The sequence below is a fragment of the Oncorhynchus mykiss genome, chromosome 3 (assembly GCF_057628025.1).
Source record: "Oncorhynchus mykiss isolate SJ-2025 chromosome 3, ASM5762802v1, whole genome shotgun sequence".
Classification (NCBI taxonomy): Eukaryota; Metazoa; Chordata; class Actinopteri; order Salmoniformes; family Salmonidae; genus Oncorhynchus; species Oncorhynchus mykiss.
Window position 1 is genome coordinate 56831560 of NC_143024.1, and position 11230 is coordinate 56842789.

The 11230-nt window shown below is 42.8% G+C and overlaps 1 protein-coding gene and 1 pseudogene across 4 annotated transcripts; one reads left to right on the forward strand and one right to left on the reverse strand.

Moving 5' to 3' along the window:
• Window positions 1-1340: 1340 nt before the first annotated feature.
• On the reverse strand, window positions 1341-6656 carry LOC110520012 (A-kinase anchoring protein 19 pseudogene; annotated as a pseudogene). 3 transcript variants are annotated; one of them, XR_016494714.1, is made up of 3 exons: window positions 5822-6346; window positions 5082-5142; window positions 1341-4487 (listed from the first exon to the last, which is right to left on the reverse strand). The product of XR_016494714.1 is annotated as an A-kinase anchoring protein 19 pseudogene, transcript variant X2 (transcript). The 3 variants fall into 3 exon arrangements; XR_002472923.3 differs by having other exon boundaries at window positions 5082-5219; XR_016494715.1 differs by lacking the exon at window positions 5082-5142 and having other exon boundaries at window positions 5822-6656.
• A 1167-nt stretch (window positions 6657-7823) lies between these two features.
• Window positions 7824-10601, forward strand: LOC100135920 (myostatin 2). Its single transcript, NM_001124283.2, is given in 3 exon segments — window positions 7824-8309; window positions 8878-9245; window positions 10045-10601. Coding segments are annotated over 3 exon segments (1122 nt in total). The 5' UTR covers window positions 7824-7936; the 3' UTR covers window positions 10426-10601.
• The last annotated feature ends 629 nt before the right edge of the window (window positions 10602-11230 follow it).

Here is an 11230-nt window from a genome sequence, read left to right on the forward strand (position 1 = left end):
ACCATCCAAAGTGTAATTAATAACTTGCTCAAAGGGATATTTAAACCGTTTTTTTTTTACCAATTGGTGCACTTCTTTGCAAGGGATTGGAAAACCTCCCTGGTCTTTGTGGTTGAATCTGTGTTTGAAATGCACTGCTCGACTGAGAGACCTTACAATTATCTGTATGTGTGGGGTACAGAGATGAGGTAGTCATTCAAAAATCATGTTAAACACTATTATTGCACACAGTGAGTATATGCAACTTATTATGGAACTTGTTCAGCACATTTTTACTCCTGAACGTATTTAGGTTTGCCATAACAAAAGGGTTGAATACTTATTGACACAAGACATTTTTGTTCATTTAGCTAAACATAATTCCACTTCGATATTATGGGGTACTGTGTGTAGGCCAGTAACACAAAATCTCAATTTAATCCATTTCAAAATCAAGCTGTAACGCAAAAAAATGTTGAAAAAGTCGAGGGGTGTGGTGAATACTTTCTGAAGGCACTGTATACTATTTTAAAGGCACAGTGCATTCAAAATGAGGTTTTCCTGTGTTTTATATCATATTGTACAACAGCTAATGAAGCTAACGTTGTAAAAGTGTGATTTTCTTTCATCCGTGTTTTTTCCTGATAGTTGCTAGTTGAAAATGCAATCTACACAGGACCTTCTAATCAGCAGATTTGCATGGGTGGGAGTTTTGGCTTTCCATGGTGACATCACCATGCGGTAAATTGGTTAATAAATTGGTCCAAACCTCTCTGCCCATAACGGCTAGTTATCAGTTTCCCCTCCCACTCAGACCACTCCCAGAGAGTCCTTTTAACATTCTCGCTTTTATTTTATCAGGTAAGTTGACTGAACACATTCTCATTTACAGCAACGACCTGGAGAATTGTTACACGGGGGAGGATTGGGAAAGAACAAGCCAATAGGAAGCTGGGGATGATTAGTTGGCGATGATGGTATGAGGGTCAGATTGGAAATTTAGCAAGGACACCGGGGTTAACACTCCTACTCTTACGATAACTCTCTTCCAAAAGACGGCACCCTACACAGGGCAATGTCCCCTATCACTGCCCTGGGGCATTGGGATCTCCTTACACCAGAGGAAAGAGTACCTCCTACTGGCCCTCCAATGCCATTTCCAGCAGCATCTGGTCTCCCATCCAAGGACAGACTTTGCTTAGCTTCAGAGGCAAGCCAACAGGGGGATGCATGGTGCTTGAGAAATTACATTTTTATGGAAATCTATTACAGTAAGGTACTTAAATTGTTACCCAGAAATGAACCCCCCCCCCCCAATCCGCCAATGCCCTTTCTCAAAAAATGAGATGAAGTCACTTAAATAATGGTAGAAGGCATAGATTTCAGCTTTATTGTCGTCACATTTTTTTGTCATTGATTTATTTACAGACCTGTACAGTGCTGCAGGTTAAATGGTATATGATATAAATATAGATGAGTCCTTAGACGCTGGGGGGAAAAGAAGCATTAGGATCTCCCAACATACTTTTTTTTTTTGTTGTTGCCCATAATCAAACTGAAGGCTTGACTGGAAGACTGATGTTACAAGATGTAACTGTTCCCGACATTGAAATATTTAGAAGGAAGGAATCCAGGTATACCTCGTTTGTACATACTTTGGTATACCTTTGTGTTTATGTCAAGCTGTAAGCATTGTGAACTGCGACATTGACCATCATTATACAAAGCATTTGAATTCTGTGTTCGACATAGCTTCAAAGGCAGGGTAGCTTGGGGCGGCAGGGTACCCTAGTGCTTAGAGCGTTGGACTAGTAACCGAAAGGTTGCAAGTTCAAATCCCTGAGCTGACAAGGTACAAATCTGTCGTTCTGCCCCTGAACAGGCAGTTAACCCACTGTACAAATCTAGGCCGTCATTGAAAATAAGAATTTGTTCTTAACTGACTTGCCTAGTTAAATAAAGATGCAAAAAATAAAAGGCAGAGATAATGATAGGGGCTTGATATATGGCATGCAGTGCTAGCCGTCTCCTGCATAGTAAAACGACTTGTACCAATTCATCCGAGTGAAAATCAAGCTTGATGGATTTTTTTTTGTTTGATTTCATTGTGTTTTTTGCAGCTTGATCTGTAAAATTGTTTAAAACATTAGCTGAGGCAGTAACAACAGTGATCTGTGATCTGTCCAGTTCTTAGATTTAGGAATACAGTATGGGGGGGGGGGGGGGGGGGAGTTGTCACCACTAAGCTTTTCAATTGGTTTACATAATTGAATGGGTTCAAGAGATTCATCTTTCAACCCAGATTAGTGAAAATGCTGTTATATATTTGTTGCTTTTAACTGTAATGGATTTTTGGGTGTAGCATTTGAGGCACACCACTACCATTTCCTTTACTGAGCATACCTAATGACTTAGCAGCCGAATCTTACTTGAGATGCACAGGTCAAACTTCCTTAGCCGGTGAAATAATGTCTACTTGTTCTTTGTGGTGTGTATACAATGGCACTCTGATTTAATGCTCTGTGAAATGTTCCATGTTGCCCAGCCTTGACTCATCCGCCATTTAAAGCTTCTTGAACATCAGTTGTGGTATGGTAGGAACTGACCTGCCATGACTGACTAAAACCCACTGATATGACCTCTCTTATAAACGCCATACGAAAACCCATCAAGCGTATTGTGCTTGTACTACCATTCATTAAGGACTTTGACAGTTGTTCTCCTTTTCCAAACAACTCAACTCTCCATTGTGCTTATGTGTGCCTATGGCCTGTTAAAATAGCATCGTACTATTTTAAGAAGCCATTTGCTCTCAATAAAAATACCATGGCCTTGGAGAGTTGCATATTTGTGCTGTAAATTCTATGGGGCGGATGGCAGCAGTTCCTCATTACGTAGAACACAGTATGTTAAAACCAGGGTGCTTGGCCCAAGACATTTTGGCGAAAGCAAAATGTATTTGTGAACCCAGAACTCGTTTTGTGTACAAAAGCCAAGTCTCAGTAAAAGTGTGTCAATCCATCCTCGTGTCCTGATTTCCTCGAGGCATGGGGGACTTAGCCAGCCCTCAGGGATGTCCTATTGTCAATGGCATTCAAATTCATAGAATGGGAGGGTGCTGAACCTCTGTAAAACATTCCTAAACATAGCCGCAGGAAGTAGGGATGCTGAGGGTGCTGCAGCACCCCCTGATAAATCGAAAAAAGCATCCTTAGTGAACTTGTCCTTTATTACTCCTATATGAGTGGACAAAAATACTCATCAGCACCCCCAACCCAAAACATCTTCCCACGGCCATGTTCGTAGAGCATCATTTCGTCAAAGTGACCGTTGTCAGGTCCTTGGTTGCTGCAGCTCGTCGTCGTACATGCTTAATGGGTAGGTGGGCAGGATGAATAATGAGCTCTCCTTTGTTGGTCGACCACAGGCCCCCTGGGATGCCATTATCCAAGAACCCTGAACTGGGAACTTCTGTCTGGGCAGACAGATGGAGAGGGAGGCATGTACCTGCTGACTCTAGCAAAAAATCTCAAGTGAAAAACATTGGCCATTTGAGGTGCTAATAAATAACTTCCTACATCGGAACTGCTATTTGGCCGCAAGGATGGCACGCGTCAAGCGGAAACGATAGATATTCACTGAAGGGCAGAACCGGTCATTTTCAAAGCAGGATTCAATGATACTCTTCTGCTTTATCGGCTCCCAAGACAAAGATATCACACACCCCAGCTCGGAACTCTTATCATCTAGCTAACGATGGAGACAAGCACATGGTCTGGATTGAAAATGAGAGGATTAATCAAGGTCTTTGTCCAAGTATGAATTAAACAGAAAAATGGCTTTGGACCATAGAATGGCATCAACATCTTGCATCAGCTAGTAGATCTTCGTAGTGTATTGTTTCAACCTGAAGGAGAGTGATGTCTGTCTGTCTGTCTGTCTGTTTGTTGGGCATCCAGTAGTCTTCTTTTCCCCAGAGGTTCAAGGTGAATCCCATAACAGAAATAACACTCTCTGGCAATGCCCTCCCCCCATCCCCCTCATGGCACATCACACTCAATGTAGGGGATGTCAATGTAGCGGCTGTCCACCTCCAACCACTGCTGCACGGCCCGGGCCACTATCTCCTCGGACAGCCGCTGGGCATACTCCAGCAGAATGGGGTCCACCCGGGCAGAGTCGTCCACGGACCCCGTCTCATAGTGGACCAGCAGCGCGTTCTCGCCCTGCCACTTCCCAGGATTGCCGTCCGCCTTCACCGAGTTGGCGTACTGGATCGGATCGCTCTTCTTGGATTTGACGCATCCCATTATATAAATCATGGAGCATTGATCTCAGAGAGGAGGGGAGAGAGAAGGTGGTGAAGGAGGAATGTGCCAGAGGGGGGCTTGGCCCCTGGTTAAGAAGCGACGGCTAGGAAGCCGATTCTTGTCTTAACTGAGCTGCCCTGAAATAGTCCAGACAGTCAGCCATGCTCCTATGCTGCCCTACTTATATCTTCCCCTGTGCTGTAGGGAGAGAGAAGAGGGAAAGAATTTCAGTTATTTACTTTCCATCAGAATCTGCCTAAAATTACCAAATGGCAGAGAAAAGACTTGAGAGGCCTACTATTTAGACAGTGACTTAGCATCATTACCCCTATTACCACACAGCAGCAGTAGCCACAGGTAACTGCCAAAATAAAGGAAAACACTAACATAAAGTTGCTGACTCGTGGTGGATTTAATGCACCTTGGCTTACATAGATTTTATGCTCATCAAACCATTCAGTGACCACTCGTGCCCTGTGCATTGTCTTCCTTTGGGGGCATAACCACAGTAGCCAAAACAATGGCCTGCCTAGAATTGGTATACATGACCCTAAGCATTATGGGATGTGAATTTCTTAATTAACTCAGGAACCACACCTTTGTGGCAGCACTTGCTTTCAATGCACTTTGTATCCCTAATTTACTGAAGTGTTTCCATGGCAGTTCCCTGTATCTACTACCACACGACGCCTAGACTAGGCAGTTGTAGTGACCTTTGGGGAAAAGGTGAGTCTATGACAGCTGCTATTTGGGCTTAGAGTAGTTATTTTGAACATCATTTGTATGTATTACCCATGATCTTGTTGTTTTGTATCCTCAGTCTTTTCAGTCTTCATAAATAGACCACGTGACCCTGGGTTGAACGCACAAAGCACTGCTGTTATTTGCTGTAGTCTCCATCTGTCCTGGTGTGTGTTGCCTCAGTCCTGCCTGATCCAGATTCACAGCGGCGGGCGTGTGATTATTTATTTTAGACAGAGCAGCACACTATTATATCATCCTGTTCATCTCTCACATAGGATGAGCCTTTTTACTGAAGTTGCAAAATGATGCCACTGTAGCTTATGCATTTTGACAAGAGGCTACTGCTTATCTAACTACAGTGCTGAGCCATAAAACGTCAAACAGATTTTGTTGTTGCATATACACATAATTTAACATTGTGGGAAAATAGGATATTGTCTGTTCCATATATCTCAAGCATGTCACTCTAGCCCTGATATCATGGGAAGCGACCCTTGAAACCCCCTCCCCACCTTTAACTATAACCCACCTTTACTGAACTAATAAAGGCATATGTGGAAGAATGTCACTATTCAAATGTGAACATAAAAGGTCCAGGAGAAATACTAGCCCGGATGGAGGAAGGGCGAAATAAATGGTTGTCCGCGTTGTAAATAGGCTTCTAAGAATTCTTACATGAGCGTATTTCTGTTCAATATGTTTAGAGGTAGCGTCTAGTCCATTTCATACACAGTTACCAGAAAAATAGGTACATGGAATATTGCTGAAGCGTGGGATAGGCAGCCTACCTTCAAAAAGACTCTTGGAAAAGTAGGACTGGATGAGTTTCCCTCCATGAATATCAAATTCATCCCGTAGGAAAACGCATCGTTTTATCTTGAACGACACGTTTCAATAAAGAAGTCTCATACATCCACACGGTTTGTGAACCGAAATCACCAAACGTGCCGCCTCTCGGACTGTGTCTACTCCGTCTCCTTATCAAACCGCCGAATATGCGTCCAAGGCTTGAACATGAAACTTGGAAGGCAGCGACCACATTGGTCAGGTTTCTCTCTCAGCACGAAATTTCCACCAAGTTACCAAACTGGACATTCAATGTTCCACCATACCACATTGTGCAGTAATCCCACTAAATACAAACATCGATTTAATTAAACTCTCACATCCTGGAATAGTCGGACATGGAGGACTATACCTTCTTCTTGCCATCATTCTACTGGAGATTCTACATAAATCATCGTTGAAAGTGTTGCCTGTTTGACTCAACGTTCTGAAGGCAGTTAGTAAACTGTAGAACGGGTTGTGGAGATAAATTGTGCGCGTTCACACGGGTTACTGTTACTTGTAGAATATCACCCTCTTGTGGCGCATGGTGGCTCCATGCTTGACTCCCCAGTGACTATTGAAATGTTTAAAGTAAGGAATACAGTCAGTTGTTTCTATAAGCTATCTACCTATAGATTACATTCCTGTCTCTTGCCTTTGATGGACGTGTACCCACGATTAGCTTCCTTGTATCAAAGTGTTCTAAGGCTACTCATGCGCCTGTCGAGAGGTCTGGATCATTATGGCACGAGGTATATTAGCGAGCTTTCCCAATAGCCACTGCAGTCGCACTGTGTCAGATTTTCAGTTATGAGTTATCGGATATGTTCAAAACCAATTGGTGTCATTTAAAAAAATATATATGACGCATTCATAAAACAGTAAAACTCATTGGACGAGTGTGCGTAAAACGGTATAATGTACATTAGTTAAATTCGTTTATGTTTTTGTAAATACAGTATGGTATATTTTCTTTCACATAAGGGTTCCAGTCTCAAATTCGATAACGACAATAGGCTATAATTAACCATTCATTGACCTAACATAGTGCCATGCCATTCATATTGCTGCGTAAAATGTGCATAAAGTGGGCAATTTGATTGACTCTTGTGAGCCATACACATCTTCTAAATGCCGGTTGCGTTGATCTAAATTATAATGCATATGTTACTGTTTATTTGTGAAGGAAAATAATATCTCATAACCTGTGCGTAATTTTGCAACTGTTGTTGATTAACCGCATGATGGCACTAAACGTCTGGACTAAAAAGCTTTCGTAAATAGTAAGCGCAAACACCTCAAGACAACAATATCCAGTAGCCTATAGATTAATACAGTATCGTAGGCCTACAGAAGAGCCCATTTCGCCATAAATGTTCAATGCAATAGTATCTATCCTATAGCCTATTGACAAAAGTATTTAGCATTTGGAAACAAGTTTAGAAAGAAGTAGGTCTACTCCATGTAGCCTATATCAATATAGACTAAAGAGTGGTTCCTGTCATATTTGTCAATTAATATACCTTGCATTTTCGAGAGAAACAGATTTAGAGAGTTAGGCAAACTGGTCATATAAACTAACTGATCACAGGGGAAGGGAAGTCATAACACCGATTCATTTGAACCCTGTTGCGTTGATGGGATGAGCGGAAAAAACGCCTTTTCTCAGTGGCGTTCCTATGGTGACAGGCTTGCGGATTTAAGTTTATGCAATTAATCAATATAACCGCATCCGTAATTTGATTTGACCATTTGCAGAACTGTCTTGTCTTTGATTGGTAGTGTAGTTGTCTCAAAACTATTCCGAACCTTGCCATACCTCTTTTAAGGGTTGACAGAAAAATACAGTTGATGTCTGTCCGTTAAATTCATTGTTGCCAGCCCAACCAATCGTCGATTTTGACGACACAAAAGAGAGGCCAAAGTTGCAGTATAAAAAGGGCTGACGAATTAAAGTATGCCACCTATCAGTGTAGAGCCTGATTTTAAACACAGGCAACTCTGTAGTCCGCCTTCACGCAAATACGTATTCACTTTTGGATTTTTTTTTTATAGCAAACTCCGCACCTTAGATAATGAATCTGATGCAGGTTCTAATTTATCTGAGTTTTATGGTTGCTTTCGGTCCAATGGGTCTTGGTGATCAAACGGCGCACCACCAATCCCCGGCCACGGATGACGGTGAGCAGTGCTCAACATGCGAGGTCCGACAGCAGATCAAAAACATGAGATTACACGCCATCAAGTCACAAATTCTTAGCAAACTGCGACTCAAGCACGCGCCCAATATTAGCCGAGATGTTGTCAAGCAGCTCTTGCCCAAGGCACCACCTTTGCAGAAACTTCTTGACCAGTATGATGTACTTGGAGATGACAATAAGGATGGACTTATGGAAGAAGATGATGAACATGCCATCACAGAAACAATCATGACAATGGCCACTGAACGTAAGTTGTATATGCTATTATTCAATGCAACACTATGCGTCTCAATATAATAACTTTGAAAAGGCACCAGAGCTCAGATGTTTTTTACGCATGGGGCACAGTGCGCAACTTCATGTCTGATCCCGTATTAGCCTTCTTGCACCACTATGTTGGAAATAGGTTGACATTTCATAGGAATTATTAATGATTTGTTTATCTGTCATATCATGTTGACTTGAAACAAATATATAACTTTTACGTCCGAGCCGAGTTCCATCTTACAAGGTGCTAGTGGCTCTGGTGTTGAGTGTGGCGGTTCTAAAACTATATAGGCTATATTGGAAGATACCCTGGAGATGACACATTGCTGAGTGTTTTATAGTTTATCAATGTGTCATGACATTGTAACTTTAAATCTATATTTTGAAAGTGGTTTACCAAGGGGTTTCGGTAACGAAAACACAATTGTGAATTGTGTTACATAGAACCGCCAAAAATAGTAGTCATTTAATTTAGAAATGTAGTTTAATTGAGAAAATAGATAAGACATTTGCATATTATAATTCAAGTTCTAATTTTTCTCCTCCAGCCGAATCCATCGTCCAAGTCGATGGGAAACCCAAGTGTTGCTTTTTCTCCTTCAATTCGAAGATTCAGGCGAACCGCATAGTTCGGGCACAGCTATGGGTGCACCTTCAGCCACCTGACGAAGTCACCACCGTGTTCCTGCAAATCTCCCGCCTGATCCCTGTCACGGACGGGGGCAGGAACATACAGATCCGGTCTCTAAAGATCGACGTGAATGCAGGAGTCAGCTCTTGGCAGAGTATCGACGTGAAACAAGTGTTGTCGGTGTGGCTGCGGCAACCGGACACGAATTGGGGGATCGAGATTAATGCGTTGGACTCAAAGGGAAATGATCTGGCCGTTACCTCAGCTGAAGCCGGAGAAGGACTGGTGAGTTTAGATTTATCTCCCATCGAAGCAATTTACAAATAGGTTCGTAGTTTATCCTCGTGGGATCTATGGGAAGTAATCCATAACCAATTTAGTAATGCATAATAATGCAATATCCACATTTAACACCCTTGGCAAGAGAGGGCAAATTCATGTTTGTGTCAAATTGTAACCAGACTAATTTAGAACCAGGGCTTCAAATACCAGTTGTTTATTATCGATACCTGCTGATCAGAGGGGTTTTGGCACTCTGTGGATTTGCTCTCATGTGCTCATATTTAAAAATATCTTAGAAGCTTTAATATAAACACACATACCTAACATACCACATACCTAATATCCTGTGACAGAATATTTGCCCTTGCCACCACTAATCTCATGTCCTATCACCTGGTTACATAAACATTCACATTATTCACATGGCCAGAACTTCCAGAAGTCTTCTGTGTGACTGTGCTAATCAGAGGAATTTCCTACAGCCTCTGTTATCACACACACACATGCACACACACACACACACACACACACACACACACACACACACACACACACACACACACATTTAAAGGAAAAGGGTGGGGTTTGCACACAGCTGGCACCCATTTCTGGTGCAATTAGAATAATTTTTACCAAACCAAGCATTAAAGTGAGTGTTTAAAAATGCAATAATTTCAGTGGCACAAAGTATCACAACACCCAGGTTTGAGACCTTGATGTAAAGGATCAGCAATATTAGATTGGAGTAACAAACTCCAATATGTTTCCCAACGTGTCACGTTTCTGTATTGTGCCCTCACAGCAACCCTTCATGGAGGTGAAGATTTCGGAGGGCCCGAAGCGCTCCAGGAGAGATTCGGGCCTGGACTGTGATGAGAACTCCCCCGAGTCCCGCTGCTGCCGGTACCCCCTCACAGTGGACTTTGAAGACTTTGGCTGGGACTGGATTATTGCCCCCAAGCGCTACAAGGCCAACTACTGCTCTGGTGAGTGCGAGTACATGCACCTGCAGAAGTACCCCCACACCCACCTGGTGAACAAGGCTAACCCCCGGGGCACCGCAGGGCCCTGCTGCACCCCCACCAAGATGTCCCCGATCAACATGCTCTACTTCAACCGCAAAGAGCAGATCATCTACGGCAAGATCCCATCCATGGTGGTGGACCGCTGCGGCTGCTCGTGAGCGAGAGTTCTGCTGGGGAAGGGGAGGGGCTTAGCCAGGGTCTCCACCCTGGACTTTGGGACAGATCCATCCATCACTACCAGTGCTTTCTGCAGAACACAGTGCAATAGAGCCACAATAGCGGCTAAAGAAACACCTGTCCATTCGCTGAGCAGGCTTCAACCACGGACATGTCTCGTTCGTTTTTTTCATTTTCATTTTCTTCTCTCCTCCAATCACATGTTCGCCCCACAATGGCCTAAAGTCACAAGGATGTAGGAACACAATGCCTGTTGGACTTGACATGGACACACACCAGACCTAGGTTCAAATAGTATTTGTTTTTTTTCTTCAAATACTTTAATGGAGAAGGGTGGGGTTTGCACTTTGGGGAATAATCCATTGGTTCCATTGAACCAGGCAAGCTCAATCAAGTGCAGCTTAAGTATTGGAAATAAAACAAATCCTTTTTAAACCCAGGTCTGACACACATAGACTAATCCCCCAACCCCCCAAGCTTTTACAGCGTACGTTTAACTATCGGTGTGATAATCATATAAGCAATTTTTGAGAGTGAAACCGGGAATCCTCAAGGACTTTTGAAAGGGCTTGGAAAACTATAGCTGAGGACTCAGTCTGAACTGGCCTTCATGCACAATGCCATAAACACCATATACACACACAGCAACAGTGCATTCTTATTCAACTTTTAATCATAGCTTTACCACCATTCAACTGCCTGAACTGCCCTACTCACTTGAATTATTCTTATTGTAAATCAACATTACTGGACAGGAGGACTTGAATCGGAAGCACAATGAATGCA